At 40.5% G+C, this 20,817-nt stretch overlaps 1 protein-coding gene across 10 annotated transcripts in view; it reads right to left on the bottom strand.

Moving 5' to 3' along the window:
- Positions 1-20,817, bottom strand: part of LOC122554676 (uncharacterized) — a 282,146-nt gene that overhangs the window by 28,506 nt on the left and 232,823 nt on the right. For all 10 annotated transcript variants that reach the window (XM_087996227.1, XM_087996232.1, XM_087996228.1 and 7 more), the window contains 3 exons: positions 8,583-18,824; positions 7,580-7,746; positions 6,609-6,768 (listed from right to left, as the gene is read on the bottom strand). In XM_087996227.1, coding sequence (XP_087852353.1) covers positions 6,609-6,768; positions 7,580-7,746; positions 8,583-18,824 — 10,569 coding nt within the window. The remainder of the gene's footprint in view (positions 1-6,608; positions 6,769-7,579; positions 7,747-8,582; positions 18,825-20,817) is intronic.

Genomic DNA, 20,817 nt, shown 5'->3' with positions numbered 1-20,817 from the left:
GATGTTTCAGGCAAGAGCCCTTCATCAGTAATGAGGCGTGTGGGCCGGGGGGGGGGGCTAAGGGATAAATGGGAAAGGGCTGGGGGGGAAGGCAGCTGAGTGCATGATAGGGAGGTGGAGGTGGGGGCAATGGTGATAGGTCGGAGAGGAGGGTGGAGTGGATAGGTGGGAAGGAAGATGGACAGGTAGAACAGTTCATGACGGCAGTGTCAAGTTGGGAGTTTAGATCTAGGATAATGTGGGGGGAGAGGAAATGAGGAAACTGGTGAAATCCACATTGATGCCGTGTGGTTGGAAGGTCCCAAGCAGGCAGATGAGGCATTCTTCCTCCAGGCATTGGGTGGCTGGGGTGTGGCGAAGGAGGAGGCCCAGGACCTGCATTGGGAGGGGGAAGTTGAAGTATTCGGCCACGGGGCAGTGGGTTGATTGGTGCGGGTGTCCCAGAGATGCCCTCTGAAGCAATCTGCATTGTTCTGGCAATGTTAGTCAAGGACAGTTTTATGGTTGCAGAAAGGGTGTTGAGGACTCGTCTACGGAGGTAGTATGGGTTGAGGTTAGAAACAGGAAAGAAGGGGTCACCCTGTTGGGAGTTTTCTATTAGCCTCTGAATAGTTCCAAAGATATAGAGGAAAGGATAGCAAAGATGATTCTGATGGGAGCGAGAGTGACAGGGTAGTTGTTATGGAGGACTTTAACTTTCCAAATATTGACAGGGATTAGTACAGTTCAAGCACTTTAGATAGATCAGTGTTTCTCCAATGTGTGCAGGATGGTTTCCTGACCAGTATGCAGACAGGCCAACAAGGGGTGAGGCCCTTGATTTGGTACTGGGTAATGAACCAGGCCAGGTGTCAGATTTGAAGGTAGGTGAGCACTTCAGTGATAGTGACCACAATTTGATTGTTTACTTTAGCAATGGAAAGAGATAGATATATAACACAGGGCAATAGTTATGGCTGCGGGAAAGACAATTACGATGTGATTAGGTGAGACTTAGGATGCATAGGATGGGGAGGAAACTGCAGGGGATGGGCACAATTGAAATGTGGAGCTTATTCAAGGAACAGCTACTGCGGGTCCTTGATATGCATGTACATTTCAGGCAGGGAGGAAGTGGTCGAGAGCAGGAGCTGTGGTTTACTAAGAAAGTTGAATCTCCTGTCAAGAGGAAGAGGCGGCTTATGTTAGGATGAGGTGTTTGAGAGTTACAAATTAGCCAGGAAAGACCTAAAGAAAGAGTAAAGAACCAGGAGGGGACATGAGAAGTCGTTGGCAGATAGGATCAAGGAAAACCCTAAAGCTTTCTACAGATATATCAGGAATAAAAGAACAACGAGAGTAAGATTAGGGCCAATCAAGGATAGTAGTGGGAAGTTGTGCATGGAGTCGAAGAAGATAGGGGAAGTGCTAAGTTAATACTTGTCGTCAGTATTCACACTAGAAAAAGACAATGTTGCCGAGCAGAATACTGAGATACAGGCTACGAGACTAGCTAGGATTTAGGTTCGCAAAGAGGAAGTGTTAACAATTTTGGAGAGTGTTAAAAATAGCCAAGTCCTCTGGTCCAGAAGGGATTAGCCTAGGATTGTCTAGAAAGCCAGAGAGGAGACTGCAGAGCCGTTGACTTTGACCTTTACGTCAACATTGCCTACAGGAATAGCGCCAGAAAACAGGAGGCTAGCAAATGTTGTTCCCTTGTTCAAGGAGGGAAGTAGAGACAACCCTGGAAATTACAGACCTGTGAGCCTTAGTTCAGTTGTGGGTAAAGTGTTGGAAAGGTTATAAGAGACAGGATTTATGAACATCTAGAAAGGACTAATTTCATTAAGCATAGTCAACGTGGTTTTGTGAAGGGTAGGTCAGGCCTCACAAACCTTGTTAAGTTCTTTGAGAAGATGTCCAAACAGGTAGATGAGGGTAAAGCAGTTGATGTGGTGTAGGTGGATTTCAGTAAGGTGTTTGATAAGGCTCCCCACGGTAGGCTATTACAGAAAACACAGAGGCATGGGATTGAGGGTTTGGATCAGAAATTGGTAAGCTGAAAGAATACCAGAAGGTGGTGGTTGTTGGGAAATGTTCAGTGATGTACCGCAAGGATCTATTTTGGGTCCACTTGTGTTTGTCATTTTCATATTCCTTTTGAACCATCTAAACCCTGGAACATCAACAACCATTCCTACCGCTGTGATATCCAAATGGCGATTATGGCCACAACGTCTTAGTTCCAAGTACTGATGCATGCTCTAAGTTCGTCGCCCTCAGTCCTGATACTTCTTGCGTTAAAACAGACACACAATAGATGGTACAACCTCGACCATTGGGGAGAAGGTACAGAAGCCGGTTTCTTAACAGTTTCTACCCTACTGCTGTTAGAATATTGAATGGACTCTCAAACTCTTAACATTCGCCTGTCCCTGTGTTTTTATTTTCGCTGCTGTTTACCTATTATTTACTCTCTATGCTACTTAACTCTGTGATTTGCCTGTATTGCTCGCAAGATAAAACTTTTCACTGTGCCCTGGTACACGTGACAATAAATTCAATTTAATTCTTCAACCCATCACATTGACTGCACTTTTGCCCAATCAAGCGCCTACTCCGCCTTACAGACTCTCTACACGCTGTATCTAGCTGTTCACTACCTACTCCATCTGATTTGTAGCTCAGGTTCCCACCGCCCTGCCAATCCAGTTTAAACGCTCCTGAAGAGCTCTTGCAAACCTCTCATCCTGGATTGGTGCTCCTGCAGTTCAGGTGCAACCCATCCTTCTTGTACAGGTCCCATCTTCCCCAGAATGTACCCCAACGATCCACATACCTGAAGCCCTCCCTCCTGCACCAGCCCTGTAGCCATGTATCGTGGTCACTGAAGAAGATTATCTAAGATTACAAAGAAATCTTGATCAATTAAGTCAATGGACTGAAGAGAGGTAGATGGAGATTAATTTGGATAAATGTGAGGTATCGCATTTAGGTAAAATAAAGAACGGGAGTACTTATACAATCAATGGTCGGGCTCTAGGTCATGTTATAGAACAGAGACACCTAGGGATTCTGATACATAATACTTTGAAATTTGCATCACAGGTAGTCAGGGTGGTTAAGAATGGATAAGAAGGTGTTTAGCATGGTTGCCTTCATTGCTTAGACCTTCTGAGCATTGGAGTTGGGATGTCATGTTGACGGTGCTGGTGAGGCGTCTTCTGGAGCACAGTCAGTTGTGCTATAATGTAGTAGTTCCGTTCTCGTGCAATCCCATTTTAGAAGAAAATTGTTTAATAGCAGCACCATTTAAACTGATGGGGCCGGAATCGCGTTATAACTAATACACGTTTAAAACTCCGTGCTTTAGAAACCGTCCCCCTACCTCGTCAATCATGTTATAGCAAATTTGTGTTAACGAAACGTGCATTATAGCAGAATGACCTGTACGGTGTACAGTTCTGATCACCTTGTTATAGGAAGGATAATATTAAATTGGAGAAGGCGAGGAAAGATTTATCAGGACATTGCTGGGAATGGAAGAAGTCAGTTATAAAGATAGGCTGGGACTTTCTCCACTGAAGCATAGGAGGTTGAGGCGTGACCTGATAAAAGGTGTATAAAATCACAGGGGGGGCATAGATAAGGTGCATAGCAAGGGTCTTTTCCCTGGGGGAGGAGAGTTCATACTAGGGGGCATATTTTTAAGGTGAGAGGAGAAAGGACATGAGAGCAACCTTTTAACAAAATGAGTGGTTTACATGTGGAATGAATTGCCAGAGGAAGTGGAGGTTGCAGGTACAGTTAAAACATTTCGAATACATTTGGATAAATATGTGAAGCGGAAGGGTTTGGAGGAATATGGGCCAAATGCAGACAAGTGGGACTAGCTTTGTTTGGGAACATGGTCGGCGTAGACTATTTGGACTGAAAGGTCTGTTTCCATGCTGTCTGACTATGACTCTGACTCCTCAGCCACTTCTCCCTCTGTTCATGCCTGAAACTGCTGTACCCTGCTGAGCTGCTCGTCCCACCCTTCCCTCTACCATGACTCAGTAATTGCAACACTACCATCTTGCCACATGCTGATCAACACAAGTTCATTTGCCCTGCCAGTCAGGCTTCTTGCATTAAAATAGGTACAATTCAGCATTCCAGTTCATCCATGTGCCTCATCGCATTCACGACTTCTCCGCTTGCTGGACTGTCCTGGAGTTCCTCCAATACCTGATTGAATCTTGCTCCCAGCTTAACATCTACAAATAAGACCATAAGACAGAGGAGTGGAAGTAAGGCCATTCAGCCCACCGAATCCACTCCGCCATTCAATCATGGCTGATGGGCATTTCAACTCCACATACCCGCACTCTCCCCGTATCCCTCAATTCCTTGCGAGATTAAGAATTTATCAATTTCTGCCTTTAGGACATTTAACGTCCCGGCCTCCACTGCGCTCTGTGGCAATGAATTCCACAGGCCCACCACTGTCTAGATGAAGGAATGTCTCCTTACTTCCATCTTAAATTGACCCCCTCTAATTCTAAGGCTGTGCCCAGGGGTCCTAGCCTGACAGAAACAAATTCCCAGCATCCACCCTTTCTAAGCCATGAATTATCTTGTAAGTTTCTATTAGATCTCCCCTCAACCTTCTAAACTCTAATGAATACAATCCCAGGATCATTAGCCGTTGGTCGTATGACAGGCCTACCATTCCAGGGATCATCTGTGTCCTGTCGAGCTGCCGAGTTGGTTTAAAGCCTCCCAACAGCATGAGCAATCCTCCCAGCAAGAGTATTGGACCTATTCCATTTTAGGTGCAACATGTCCAGCTTGTACAAGTCTCACTCACCCAGGAAACTGTCCAAATGATGCAAAGATCAAAAGCCCTCCTAAATTATCCCTTTGGTCATGCATTCATCTAACCTGTCTTCCAACTCCTATACCTGTTGTCACTAGCACATGGCAAAGGAAGTAATCTGGAGATTACAAATTTAGTAGTCCTCCTCTTCAATCTATTATCAAACCCTATAAATTCCTGCTGCAGGACTTGATTTCATATTTTACCCATGTCGTTAGTACCATGACTATTTATGCTGCCTTTTCAGAATGCCCTGCAGCTAACAAGACATCCCTGACCCTGGGAGCCAGGGAAGCAATATACCATTCGAGAGTTTCATTTTCGGCCTTGGAACCATCTGTCATTTTGTGTCTGATTTAGCTAAATATCCAAAATAATCTTCTTAGACTGATTTGCTTTCCCATATAATCTGGTCTCAATCAAGTTATGGAAGCAATAATGGCTGGTACTTTAGACCAAAAAAACCTTCATGATATACGGATGGAAACATTTTTCAGCAAATCGCTTAAGGATTGAAAAAGAATCACTTCCCACAAAGTCTTCCCCAAAAAAACATTGGTGGAGATTCGAGAGTGATTGCCACACATGAGCAATTCCTTTCAATTCTGTAGGCCAAAATAGTGAATGCTATGGACATCTCAATTATGGCTGAGGTGCATAAATCTAACTGAGTACCCTCAGAGATTGAATACATGGTCAAATAAATATCCTCCCACAGACTGTTACCCCGCTACCCCACGATGATAGCTGGTGTTCAACATATATCTGCTAAAAATGTATTTTAAGAAATATGATACATTTAGATTTAGATTATTTACATGGAAACAGGCCCTTTGGCCCAACACGTCCACACCGAAACGCAACCCACCCAGACCCATTCCCCGACATTTACTCCTTCACCTAACACTATGGGCAATTTAGCGTGGCCAATTCACCAAACCTCCACATTTTTGAACTTGTGGGAGGAAACCGGAGCACCCGGAGGAAACCCACGCAGACATGGGGAGCATGTGCAAACTCCACACAGTCAGTCGCCTGAGGCGGGAATTGAACCCCGGTCTCTGGTGCTGTGAGGCAGCAGCGCTAATCTCTGTGCCACCGTGAGGGGTAGTGTAAAGAGAATAAGATTTAAAAGTTGTCATATTCCCAGAGACCATAGGGCTGCTCTCTCATTACAGACAGAGGACTGGTGGTGGCTTAACGTGAGTGTCAAAATGCCTCAGGTGAGAGGAGAGGTGGAGAAGAAGGAACTGTCATGGTTACCTCAGCTGGTTCAGGAATTGAACTGAGGTTGTTAGTGTTACTCTTCATCACAAAACAGCTGCCCAGCAAACTGAGCTAATAGACTTTCATCGTAAAGAGAATAGGAATGGTGATTCACAGTTGTCTCTCTGCTAGTAAGGAAAGCAGTCCTTAAGTTGAGTATCATTGACATATTTGTACAGGTATGTGAATAGGATAGTTTTGACGGATATGAGTCAAGGTTAGAGTAGTGATGGAAAAACACAGCAGGTCAGACAGCATCCGAGGAGCAGGAAAATCGACGTTTCGGGTAAAAGCCCTTCATCAGGAATGGATCAGCCCCGAGACAGATATGGGTCAAAAGCGGGCAAATGCAGGACTAAACTCAATCAGCATGGATGAGTTGGACCAAGTTTCTGTTCCTATGCTGCATGACTCTATGACGGAAACCTCCATTGGGAAAGCCATCCATCCTTAAAATGAGTCAAATAACCAAACAAATGCAAAAGAGTATTTAAAATCTTACCTTCATCTGCTGCACAGTATTTATATTTGCTAGGTCACTAGTCCAAACTTCCTGGTTCAACTTGCTCAATTCAGTAAATTGTCTATTATGGTCAGCCACTTTTAAGAGGTATTGTTCTTTTGTAGCTGTAGACTCTGAAAGCAGTAAGGTCTTCTCTGATCTAAAAGGTAAAATAGTGATGTATCATTTTAATCAAACAATTGATTTCATGCAAATCTACAAAAGACACAGCCATTATTCAACCAGCACTGTCTTTAGAAAAAACTAACACTCAAATACAAACTGTAAAAAGAGATACAAACCAATTAGACTGTTTAGTCCCAAAATTAAACTAAAGACTAAAATCACCTCTCCATAACACAAAGTGAAATTTAGTGTCCTGAAGAAGGGTCACTGGACTTGAAACACTTTTGCTATTGCTCTCTCCACAGAATGTACGAGACCTGCTATATTTCTCCAGCAATTTGTTTTTGTTTCACCTCTCCATAAGTTGATTTATGGTAATAACTAACAATAGATTACAAAAATTAATCTAAAAATTAACTCGACCTGAACAGTGAATTTACCCTTGCCCACATAAAATTGCTGAACATCAAATTATGGGCTCCAGGCTGATATTCGGGTGCAGTGCAAAGGGACAGCAATTTTGTTGGTGGCTTTGTTCTCTGAATAAGCTAACAGTCCATTAACTTCTTAAGTGGATGAAAAAGATCTTATGGTATTAAGCGAAGACAAATTGCAGACACTCTGGTCAATATTTTGCATACAACAAACAACTTTCAAAAAAGCCGCTTACTCATTTGCTACTGGTGGGGCCTCTCTGCATGCAAGTGGACTGCTGCAGTAACATGCATAAACTACACATTTACAGTAATTCATTGGTTGCAAGGTACTTTGGGATGTTCTGTGGCATTATATAACTGCAACTTTCTTACTCAAACTGAAATTTAAAACAAATAATAAAAATAAACCTTAGCTCAGCCATCTCATTCTGGAAGGAAGAAATATCTTGTTCAGTCTGTTCTTGCAACTTTGCTTGAAGTAGTTTTTCCAGTTCTTCAATTTTATTTCTAAGCCATTTTATCTCAGAGTTGCTGTTACATAAATTCTGGTCTTTAAGGCAAACCGCCACTTTTAACTGCAAAACAAGTAAAAGTATTCTTCAATTTTTTATGTAAGCATGAATGTAAAACATGTTACAGCTTGCATACTGATCCCATCCATTGTCTTTATACATTTGGGGGGTGGCACAGTGGCTAGCACTGCTGCCTCACAGCACCAGGGACCGGGTTCGATTCCAATCTCGGGTGACTGGCTGTGTGGAGTTCACACATTCTCCCAGTGTCTGCTCCGGTTTCCTCCCACAATCCAAAGATGTTCAAGTTAGGTGAATTGGCCATAGTAAATTGCCCATAGTGTTCATGGATGTGTAGGTTAGGTGCATTAGTCAAGTGTAAATATAGGATAATAGGGTAATGGAATGGGTCTGGGTCGGTTACTCTTCGGAGGGTCGGTGTGGGGCTTGTTGGGCTGAAGGGCCTATTTCCACACTGTAGGGTTTCTATGATTCTATGATAAAAAATTTGCTCACTACACAGCAAGTCCTGACTCAAAGCTATTTCATATTTCATATTTTCATTGAAGCACCTGACATTGGTTCTCTGATAAACCCATTTTTTGCGAGGCAGCCACATTACTCTGTATCATTACATGGCTCCAATTCAAAAAGCATTTCACTTTACAAAAATGTTATGGCCAGTTCTAAAATAGGGCTTGAAGTTGCACAAAACAGTGAACTCCATCATGTTCTATCTTATGTTCATTTGGATGCTTGATTTGGAGTTGCTGGATATCCTCTAAGTGCTTGTTGTCTCTTTCACTCTGTGGAGCTATCACTGCTTTCTCAAAAGATTCCGTCTGAGAAGTCAGCTCCTTATTCTGATGTATGGTATCCCAATGTTTTTGGTCACTCACCAAATCATTTGATGATCCAACCAGTTTTTCTTGAGTTCTTTCCTGTACAACTTCAACTGCTTTTTCAGTGACTTTGAACCCAGTCTCTGACTTCGTCAGACCGTCAACATCAATGCATTTGTTTTCAAGTTCCTCTAAAATGGTTGTTTTAACATCGAAATCCTTTTTTAGTTCATCATATTCCAGAGTTATACATTTAAGTTTCTGTTGAAGTTCCAGAATTAACTTTCTCTCATTTGTTTCTGATTTGTCTTGTGTGTGTAAAGGGGCAATCTTAAGTTCGATCATTTGTGCCATAATTTGCTTGTTTTCTGCTTGTAAGGAATTGATGCTTTCATTGCATTTTTCAAGAGATTTCTGTGCTTCTTTCCATTGTTTTTCAATATTGCTTTTTTCAATCTCAAGATTCTTAATTTGCTGGAGTTGCTTTTGAAGTAGCTCCTTCAACTGATTATCTTTCAAGGACAATACCTGGTTAAGTTCCTCCCTGTACTGAATCAATTGTGCTCTAAGCATTGCATTTTCAGAATTAAGGTCATCCATTTGGTTGAGCAAACTTCTGATCTCTTGCTTAAGTTCATTGTTTTCAGTTGCACTCTCCTGAATAAAACCATCCTTCTGACTTAGCATATCAAGGTGGCGTTGTTCAAGTTGTGTATATTCGGATAAGATACGGTCTCTATCATCTTGAAGAGAGGCCATGGATTTTGTAAATGCATCTATTTTGGCAATTGCTTTGTCTTTGTCTTCTCTGCTTTTATCGACCTGCATCTGCAATTCTTTGACTTCACTAGATGCTTTACAGCTATCATGCTGGAAAACCTTCAACTTATTCTCACTGACCTCCATATGTGTTTTATATTGTTGCTGTAATTCTACTATATACTCTGAAATTTCACCTTCTTTTGATGAAATGAGTTTTGAAATCTCCGTGTCCTTATTGCTTAGCATTAGCTTCAGCTGCTGGGAAATAGCATTTTGCTTCTCCAGGTCAGCACTTAATTTTTCATTTTCAGACAGAAGCTGGCGACTTTCGGATTGTTTCTCTGCCAGACTTTTTTCCAGCATTTGCTCAGTTATTTTCAATTTGGTCACAGAATGGCTCATATCAGAAAGCTGTGTGCTTAAGTCATTATTCTCTTGCAACAATTTGCTCAAGGCTACTTCTTTCTCTTTTAACAATCTCTCCATCTCTTCAAGTTTTTCAGAATGTTTGCAAATAAGTTCTTTCATATTAACCAATTCATTCTGATGTTTCACCTCTGCATCTTTGCTGCTCACAGTAAGTTCATTTATTGTCTGCTCTAACTTTAAAGATCTATGTTGGAGCTCTTGAACATCAAAAGATTTTTGCTTGATTTCATCATCAAGTTTCTGTAACATTTCTTCCTTTGCTCGCACTTGATGTTCTTTATTTTGGATGGCATCTTGGAATCGAGTTTCCCATTTTTTGCTTTCTTCAATAATTCTATCTCTGTCATCTTGAAGAGAGGACATACATTTTGCAAAAGCTGCCAAATTTGCCAAATTACTATTTAGCTCACCTTGAAGCTTTTTAATGAGTAGGTCACGGCCATTTTGTTCAGCCTGTACTTCCAAGAGCTCTGCAACCACCCTATCTTTATCACGCTCCAACAAATCTAGTTTGTCCTGGTAACTGACTATTTCTTTTTGATGAAGTGTTTTCTGCTGCTCCAAAGTCACAAGGAATTTCTTCTCTTTTTCAGTAATTTGGGCTTTTGCTTTCTCTTCTTTTTTTTGTAGCTCTTCCGTTAATTCTAAACACTGTGCCTGAATACCATCAGCTTCACTTTTGGCACTGCGGAGCAAAACTTTATAAGAAGAAAGCTCTTCTTGGACAATTCTGATTTGCTCTTCAGATTTGGAGACTTTTGCAGTTGCGCACTCTAGTTTATTATGCAGTTCTTCACAAGCAGACTCAGATGCTTTGACTGATCGTTCCAAGTCCAAAATGAGCTCCTGGTATTTGATGCAGTCCTTCTGTAACTGATTTATTTCCTGTTGTTTCTCTTTTAACAGTTCTTGCAATTGTTTGGTTTCACCATTGGACCTGACTTTACCTCTCTGAGCAGACCGGAGCTTCTCCTCAAATTCTTTTACCCATTTTATTTCCTGGTCTTCCTTTGCTTTGACCAACTGGCATTTCTCTTGTCTGAAGCTGTCCAATTCACTGATAAGCGAATTATTTTGTACATTAAGTGTCTTCAGTGTTTCTGTTAACTGATCAAGTTTTTCCGCGTTTTTAAGTAACTCTGCCTCCAGATACTCTTTTTCATTTTTGACCTTGTCAGACATTTCTTGAGCATTTTCAAGTTCTTCTTGGAGAAGGGATTTATCATCTTCTAAAATTTTTACTTTTTCATTTAAGTTCACAATCTCCTGCTGATATCCTTTCACTACTTGAAGTTCTATAATTACATCTTCTTTTTCATGGCTCTCCATCTTGTGATATAACTTCAGCTGTTTTAATTTCTCAGACAGTAGTTGCCTTGCTTGCTCCACACCTTGAATTGTTCTGTCCTCAGCCTCCAACGTTTGTTTGCCTGAAGATAATGACTCATTTATTTGGGATTTATCATCAATTTTGGAGCGTAACTCAGACGAATGAAATGTCTCTTTGGACTGTAGCTCATCAAATATAGATGTAGATGTGTTAAGTTTTTTCAGTAAATGCTCATTTTCCTTCTGAGTTTTATAAAATTCTGACTTAAGCTCCTCATAGTTTTGCTTTAGCAAATTGTTTTCCTCTCTGAGTTGATTGTACTGAACAGACAATTCATTTGTGAGACTTTGATTTGTAGAAATAGCTTGCAACTCAGTGTTGATTCTTTCAATTTCCTCTTCAAGTTCCTGAACTCTCTGCTGTTTGGATTTTGCAAGCTTTCTCATTTTGTCCTTCATTTTATCATTGTGATCACTCACCTCCTCGAGTTGTTTCTCAATATGTTGATTCTTAGCCTCAACTTCACGGAATTTGTAAACAATCTCTTGCTTTTCCTTTCTGGTTGTTTCAACTATCTGTCTCATTTTATCCATTTCATTTCCAATGTTTTCATAGGACTGTAAAAGGGATTCATATTCATGCTTTAGTTCATCATATTTTGCTTTCAACTCTGACAGCTCCGGTGCCTGAGAATATTTCAATGAATCCAGCTGGTGAGAAAGGTCTTGCTTCTCTTCTGTTACCATTTCTAGAGTAAGCTTTAGACTTTCATATGCAGCATTTAAGTTCTGTTTTTCTGCAAATATTGCATCTACTTCAGAAAGAAGCATAGTCTTCTCTTCATGATGTGTTGAAATTGCTTGTTGTAAAAGCTCCAGTTGTTTCTTTACATCAACTAAGCTTATTTCAAGGGTAGAAATCTTGGAAATAAGAACTTCTTTTTCTGATGTTAAAGCATTAACATCATGCTTAAGGGCTTTATTTTCTTTCAGGGCTTCTTTCCGGGATATTAGCGCGGCTTGTAGCTTTCGTTGAGTCAGTTCTTTAGACCTGCACTCTTCAGAATTGTCTGCTGCCTTCTGTTGAACTTCAATGGTCGAAGTCTTTCCTCTTTCTTTTTCTGTTTCATAAAATAATTGCTTTTTAACTTGCAATTTCAGTTCTTCTAGGAGCTTCTCTTTTGCAGACAATGTACACTCCAATGTCTCGATGGTGTCATTCCGTTTTTGTAAACTCTCATGCATCTTTGCTAGCTCTGATTGCGCAGACAACAATTGTGTATGCAGCTTCTCTTCTTCGTGTACTTTTTGATACTGGGAAGCTTGCTGCAATATTGATTTGACTTCTGCATTCTCCCCCTGAAAAAAATCAAGCTGTGCTTGAATCTGATCTTTCTCTCCTTGTAAATCCAACAGCTGTGTTTTGAGACAAGCAATATCTTTAGCTGAATTTTCTAGAGTATGGGAATAATTTTCTTTATCTTTTAGTGCTCCCTCCAGGGCAACTTTGAGGCTTTCAGCTTCGGCTTGTATTGAACGACACTGATTTTGAAGCCAATTAATCTCTGTAGCCTTGAGCTCCTTTTCCTCTTGGTACTGACATTCAAGACTGGTTAGAGAATGCTTTATCACTCGGGTTTCTTCTGATGTTTCAACAATCCTAACTTGTGCGCTCCCTAACTCTGATATTAGTTTTGTTTTCTCTTGTTGAAGTTGGTCGTTCTCAGTTAGAAGGCTTTTCAAATCAGTATCCTTAACTGCTAATGAGGAAACCATGCTTGTTAATTTCTTTTCAAGGATCTGAACTTCATCTTGCTGACTTAAGGCAGCAAGCATTTTGCTATTCTGTTCCTCAAGCTGAATTTTAAGCTGTTCTAATACCTTTTCTTTGTCATTAAGTGCAACAGTGACAGATTGCAACTGCTCTTGCAGAGTCCCTGTCAGTTCTCTATTACATTCAAACTCTGTTAGCTTTGTTTGATGTGTTTGGTGGAGTGCAGCTAGTTCTCCTTTCACATTTTCTAACTCTTTGGTTTGCACAAAATACATTTCTGAAATGTGACTGTATTCCTCCTTCTGTAGGGACAACTGCTCTTTATGGTGTTTATCCTTCTCATGAAGCTTCTTGATAGCTTCTTTTCGAGCCAAAAGAGCTGCCTGAAGTTTCTTTTGTAACTGCTCCTTTTCTTGTTTGAGCACATTTACCTGTTCAATGATCTCCATGACACCAATATTACCATACCCAGGATCCTCGTTTCTACCAGGTGATTCAGTGTTCGAACACTCTGTTTGTTTTGGTAAAGAACTTTTAATTTTCTCAAGATCTGAAATAAGTTGACAGCGCTCATCTTCAAATGCTTTCGCTTTGTCTTTTAAAACAGCCTGGAGTTCTGCAATTGAGGAATCTTTCTGTTGAACAGTTTGAAGCAATTCCACAGACAGGGCTTCTTGTTCCATTTCACATTTATTGAACTTTTCTTCCAATTGTTCTAGATCAGTTTCTTTTTTGGAAAGGGTCTCACTCAGAATATTTATATCACTGTCCTTTTCCACCAACTGTTGTTTTAGGACTTCAAGATGTGATTCAAGCTGTTTAATTTGTTTCTGACTAATTGTTACTTCTGAGGTCAACTCTTGTGTCTGACTTTCAAGCATTCTGTAATTATGCTGCATTTCTGTGATCTGCTGATCCTTCTCTTTGCCAATGGCTCCTTGCTGCAACTCTTGAACTTTCTTCATCAAATCCCTTCTAGTTATTAGTGCAGCTTGAAATTTCTTTTTGAGTAGGTCCCTTTCCTTTGCAAGTATTTCTGTTTGTGAAAGTAACTGTTCATTTTCAGCAGCAATGCCATGGTATTGGGTTTCTTTTGCATTCAGAAGAATTTCTTGCTCTTCTAGTTGTTTCTTATATTTGGCTAGTTCATCTGTAAGCCTGTCTATCTTTTCATTAGAAACGTGGTGCTGAACCTTAAGCTCTTGTATTTGACCAGCCAAAGGTTTTTCTTCTTCTGCTGCTGTAACCATTTCCTTTGATATGGATTCTGTAAGCTGCGCAGTTGAAGCTTTCTTTTCTCTCAGCTGCTGGCTGAGAGAAATTTCCAACTCTTGGTGTTGGTTCACTTGCATAGTCAATAAGTGTGCTGCTCGTTCCTTCTTTTGCAAGGAATCAAAATGCTGAGGCCCTTCCTTGACTGCATCCTCCAACTGTTGGGACTTTTTGTTAAGTTCTTCCTCCAAAGCACTGATCTGCTCTTGTGCTGAATTACTTTGTTGGATATTTTCATCTAAAAGGGGCTGCTTTTCTCTTAGTACACCTTGTGATTGTACCTTTTGAAGATCAGCTACTTGTTGTAAAGCTTCTAGTTCCAAATGATGATTTAATTCAGTTTGTTTGAGCTCATTACAGAGCGAGAGCTTTTCTTCTCCAAAGGATTTTATTTTATCGCCCATGCTTCCTGTAATTTCTGAACCTCGCTTTTCACTTGCTGAAAGACTATTTTGCAAACTTTCAACTTCTTTTTCTTTCTCAGATAGAGTTTGCTTTAACTCAGTAACAGCAGATTCGGTGCTTAAAACCAAAGCTGACAATTCATCCAGTTTGGATTGTTTCTCAACAACTTGTTGACTGAAATTTGATGCCAACACTTCTTGCTCTTTCAGACGACTTGAACTGGTTTTTAAAACAGACGACTGCTCACAAAGTTGCTCTTGCAAATTATCTAGTGCCTTTTGTAAACTATCTATTTTAACATCTTTCAACTCTAGTTGATTTGCTAAATTGCTCAATTTCTCCGTTAGCAGATTATTTTTCTCAGTTTCCCTACCAAATTCTAATGACTTCCTTTCCGACTCGGTCAGCTTTTCCTCTAATTTTTGAACTTCCAGTTTCAGTTTTGCTATTTGTTCTGATTTAACACTGACCTGGTTTTGAAGAGATCCAGTTTCATCTTTCAAGCGCTGCGAAATATCAAGTTTTTCCCTGATATCACACATTGTTGCAAGCTTTTCTTCAAGCACCTGCAATTCATTTGCTTTCTGCTGATATGGGACACTCGTTTGTTCCTTTTCCATCTTCATCACTTTAATCTGGTGAACCAATTGTGAATTCTCTTTTATAAGTTGATCACTCTGCTGATAAAGATGTTCAATCAATGCTGCTTTCTCTTGGTAGTCTTCAGCAGATTTTTCAATTGAAGCCTTCAGCTTTGAGTCAAGTTTCTCAATGTGATGTGTCTGATCCAAATATTTCTTCTGAAGGATTAGTGCATTCTGTTTTAAATCCTGATTAATCATGTCAAGTCGTTCTGCAGCTTCTTTATATTGGATTTTTTGTTCTTCTAGAGTTACAATCTGACTCTCCATGTTCCTCTGATTGATAGCAAACATTTCATCTTTTTGCTGTATAACATTCCTGTAGTCAGTTAGTGATACCTGACTCTTCTGCAGTTCCTCTTTTAATGACTTAACTTCAATCATCAAAGCACTCACATTACTTTCTATGACTTGAATATTGACATCCTTTGTACAAAGTGCTGCCTGAAGTTCTGTTATTTCTTGCTCCTTCACACGAAGCATTTCACGGAATTCCTCAAACTGTTCAGACTGCGCAGCATACCTTTCCTGCAGGTGGCTAAAAGCAGTTTCTTTTTCATGCAGTAATTCCTCAAGTTGCTTTGACTCAGACAACAGGTTCTGCACTTCATTCTGGAGTTGAGAAACCTTCTCTCTACTCTCAGTGAATGCCAATTTCAGAAAATCACACTCATTTGCCCGGTCTTGCCATTTCCTGACAAGGTTTCTCTCCTCTAAAACTGAAGCTTCCTTTTGCACCAGAACTTCTTTCAGTTGGCTTATTTCTGAATTCTGTTGGTTTATTTGATTATTACATTGTGAAAATAAATGTTTAAGATTATTAAACTTTTCGTTAAGTGCTGAATATTCAGTTTCCTTAGTTTGTATCTTTAACATTAATGCTTCATTGCAAGTTGCAGTATTTTCCTTGATCTGCTGTACCATCATCTCTTTTTCCTGCACAGTAGTCCTCAGTTGTTCAACTTCAGTGTTGGCAGCTGCCAGTTGCTCTTGAAGTTGTGAAATTATACCCTCTGTTTCAGAAAGTACTGCTTTGACTTTGACACACTCATCAACTTTACAGGCCAGCAACTTGTCTCTTTCCTCAATGCTGCATTTTAATTCGTATGTTTTAGAAGTCGTGGCCTGGATTTGGTTTTGAAGTTTCAAAATGGTTTCCATATTTTCCATAGATTGCAATTTTAATGCTTCATGCTCAGCAGTTATTTTCTCAAGCTCTCCACCTAAGTCAGCTTTCTGTTGAAGAGCGCTCTCTTTCTCTTGCAGCATCTGTTTAAACTGAGCAGCTTCAGATGTGATCATTTGCAACTGAGCTTGTAAATGCGAAATTATCTGCACATATTTACTCATCTGCCTGTCCTCCTGCAAGACTTTGCCTTGCTCCTGTTGCAACAAAATTGCCTGCCGATTTGATGAAATTTGTTTCCCTTCAAGATTCAATGTAAATTTCCCATTGCCAACATCCATGGTACTGACATTTTCATTCAGCGAGGTTACCATTCCCACCTTTTGTGACAGTAAGGCCTGGAGAGCTGCAACCTCATCTGTTTTACTGCATAGTGTAGAGTTCACATTTTCAAGGTTTTCTTTAAGTTTCTGATTTTCAATGACAAGAATTTTTGCCTGATCCTGTGCAAAGGCAGCCACAGACTCACAGTTATTTGCTTTAATCAGCAGTTGATTGTGCTCAGCAGTCCATTTATTTAAAGACAGTTGCAGCTCTTTACTTTCACTCTGAAGGCATTGTTTATCAACAGTCAGTGCTTCCATTTGTTTTTGCAAGGATACAATTATATCGGCTTTCTGGTCAAGCTGACCTTGCAGTACATGACATTCGTTGGACTTATTACTTAGGAGCGACTGTCTATTTTCTAATAGTTGTCTGAGTTTTTCCGTTTCTTCTGTCAATGCATGCACTTGACTCTCTAAGCTTTTAGTGGTAAGTTGTTGCTGGCTTAGTGTTTTCTGCAGGCCATCGCACTCAGATAGCTTTTGTTTTAAAGCTACATCCTTGACTTCAAGTTCAATATTGGAATCCTGAATTTGATCTTGTAGCCGCATCAACGTCTCTTGTCCTTCGTGAAGCTGGTTTTGGAGAGAGATGCATTCCGTAATTTTATTGCTTAACGAATCCTCCCTTTCAGCGAGTAAAAGACGAAGTTCTCCAAGCTGAACTGTCAAGGACTGCAGTTGCCCTCGAACCTGCTCAGTGGTTTTCTGATTTTCTAGAATTTGATTTTTCAGAAAGTCACACTCATCTATTTTTTCACGTAATTGCTCTTCGACCGTTACTTCCTTCTGTTCCAACATTTTCAGAAGTTCTAGTTTTGGAACTATAGATTCTTTATCTATTTGAAGTTGAGAAATTGTACTTATGTACTGTAAAGTCTGCTCTTCTTTGGAAGCTATTCCTTTTTCTAACTGTTGAATAACATCATTTTTATTGAAAAGCTCATCTTCTTTCATATTGACAATTTCCTTGAGATTTTCATTTTTAATGCTCAGCTCTTTTATCTGATGCTCCAAATTGAACTCAACCTCCAAATGATTAGCAACTCTTTCATTTGATTCAGACAGAAGTTTAGCTTGCTCTGAAAGACTTTGAACTTGCTCTTTTACTGTTGCCTGCAGCTGCCCATTTGTTTCATTAAGTTCTTGTGTTTGCTTTTTTAAGTTATCAAGTGATCCGGTCATCTCATCTATCTGATTTTTCAAATCTTGCCTTTCAATTTCTTTAGCCTGTACTTCTTGGACTAGTTGAGAATTGGTTTCTTGAATAGCTTGAAGCTTCTTCTCCAAAGAGGCAACAAGATCCATCTTCTCCTGCAGTCGGATTTCAGCTTCTTCTTTATGTTCAGCAAATTTCTTAGACAACTTTGTCAACTCCTCCTTTTTTCCAACAGTGTCAGATATCAGATTGTTGCACTGATTCTTCAAAGTTTTCATCTCATTCTCCAAACATTGTTCTTTTTCCTCCTTCTCTCGGAGAGAACGGTCAAGTCTCCCTTTTGCCAAGCTGCTTTCGATCAACTGAGCCTTGAGAGATTCAATTTCTTGTTGGTTTGCAGCATTTGTTTCTTGAAGCTGTTGTGTGGCTATGATGATCTTATTTTCAAGTAAGGATATCTGAGCACTACAATCCACAAGATGAGCTTTAGCTGATTGTTTCTGCTTCTGTAATTCTGAATGTAGACCTTGAATTGTGTTATTATTTTCTCCAATCTGCTTCAATAAGGATACAATTTCTTTCCCCTTTGTTTCATCTTCACTCCTAGCATTGCTGAGTTCAGACTCAATCTGAGAAAGTTGATCTACAAGTGCAGAAATGCTAGCATTCGTGGTCTGGTCATCAACAGATTGAGTTTTCCTCAGTAGCATGATATCCATTTCAACCTTTTCTAAGGCTGCTCGAAGTTCTCCTACCTCCTGCTCCTTACATTTATTTTGCTCTTTCAGTGTTTTATTATGCTCTGAATATTCTGCCACAGTCTTAAAGAGGTCAGTCAATTCATGTGCCTTCTCCGCAATTGTCTCTTTAAGCAGGTCAATCTCTCTTTCACAGCTTTGTAGATCATCAATCAGGTGGGCTCGCTCCTCCAAGTGGCTTGAATTAAGCCGCTCGAGCTCATCATTTGCCTGTTCTAGATCTTGGTGTAGAACTTCCATTGCAACTTCCTGTTTCTGCACCTGAATGTCACAAAAGATGATGTGTTAGTGACCGTGCAAATACATACAAATTTTGTAGTTTGTGCTTTTTACACTGATCTACATCAGAAAAACATGATTTACTTTTGCTCAATTTTGCACATTCGTGATGATTAAGTAACTCGATGACACATTTTCCAAACATTTAAAATGAAAGCAAAAGCAAATCAGTAAAAGAATCTCACTGTAATCAAGAAATAGCATTAGAAATATCACACCATAGCAGTAAAAGACATAGGAGCAGAAATTAGGCCATTTGACCTATCATGTCTACTTCGCCATTCAATTATGACTGATAGATTTCTAAACTCCTTTTTCCTTGTAGCCTTTGATCCCCTTGACAATCAAGAATCTAACTATCTCAGTTTTAAATATAGTCAATGAGCTGGCCTCCAGAGTATTCTGCGGCCACGAATTCCATAGATTCACTGGTTGAAGAGGTTTCTCTTTACCTCCATTCGAAAAGGTCTTCCCTCTACTCTAAGGCTATGCCCTCTGGTCCTTGTCTCTCTTGCCAATGGAAACATAAGGGCGGCACAGTGGCTCAGTGATTAGCATTGCTGTCTCACAGCACCAGGGACCCAGTGTCTGCGTGGATTTCCTCCGGGTGCTCCGGTTTCCTCCCACAGTCCAAAGATGTGCAGGTCAGGTGAATTGGCCATGCTAAATTGCCCATAGGGTTAGATGCGTTCGTCAGAGAGAAATGGGTCTGGGTGGGTTACTCTTCGGAGGGTTGGTGTGGACTTGTTGGGCTGAAGGGCTTGTTTCCACACTGTAGAGAATCTAATCTAATCTAGTCTAGTCTAGTCTACCCAAAGTCCACTCTGTCCAGGCCATACAATATTCTGCAAGTTTAGAAAATAGAACAATACAGCGCAGCACAGGCTCTTCAGCCCTCGATGTTGCGCCGACCTGTGAACTAACCTAAGTTCATCCCACAACACTATCCCATCATCATCCATGTGCTTATCCAAGGATTGTTTAAATCTCCCTAATGTGGCTGAGTTAACTACATTGGCAGGTGGGGAATTCCACGCCCTTACAACTCGCTAAGTGAAGAACTGCCTCTGACATCTGTCTTAAATCTACTGCTCCTCAATTTGTAGTTATGCCCTCTCGTACAAGCAGACATCATCATCCTAGGAAAAAGAGTTTCACTGTCTACCCGATCTAATCCTCTGATCATCTTGTATGTTTCCATCAAATCCCCTCTTAGCCTTCTTCTTTCCAGACCCAAGTCTCTCAGCCTTTCCTCATAAGACCTTCCCTCCAGACCAGGCAACATCCTGGTAAATCTCCTCTGCGTCTTTTCCAATGCTTCTACATCCTTCCTGTAATGGGGCAACCAGAACTGTACACAATAATCCAAGTGCGACCACACTAGCGTTTTGTATAGTTACAGCATGACATTACGGCTCCAGAACTCAATCCCTCTACCAATGAAACCTAACACCGTATGCAATATCAGCCTGGGTGGCAACTTTCAGGAATCTATGTATATGGACTCCAAGATCCCTCTGCACATCCACACTACCAAGAATCTTTCCATTGACCCAGTATTTTGCCTTCCTGTCATTCTTCCCAAAGTGCATCACCTCACATTTAGCTGCACTGAACTCCATTGCAACCTCTCAGCCCAATTCTGCAGTTTATCCAAGTTCCCCGGCAACCTGCAACATTCTTCCACACTGTCCACTACTCCACTGACTTTAGTGTCATCTGCGAATTTGCTAATCCATCCACCTATGCCTGCGTCTAAGTCATTTATAAAAATGACAAACAGCAGTGGTCCCAAAATAGATCCTTGTGGCACACCACTAGTAATCGGACTCCAGGCTGAATATTTTCCACCAACCACCACACATTGCCTTCTTTCAGAAAGCCAGTTTCTAATCCAAACTGCTAAATCACCCTCAATCCCACGTCTCTGCATTTTCTGCATGTGGAACCCTATCAAAGGCTTTACTGAAGTCCA

This window comes from Chiloscyllium plagiosum, unplaced genomic scaffold (genome assembly GCF_037043375.1).
Source record: "Chiloscyllium plagiosum isolate Xiang-an unplaced genomic scaffold, Cpla_swu_hap1 HiC_scaffold_18, whole genome shotgun sequence".
Classification (NCBI taxonomy): domain Eukaryota; kingdom Metazoa; phylum Chordata; class Chondrichthyes; order Orectolobiformes; family Hemiscylliidae; genus Chiloscyllium; species Chiloscyllium plagiosum.
This window is presented reverse-complemented; position numbering and strand designations above follow the sequence as displayed.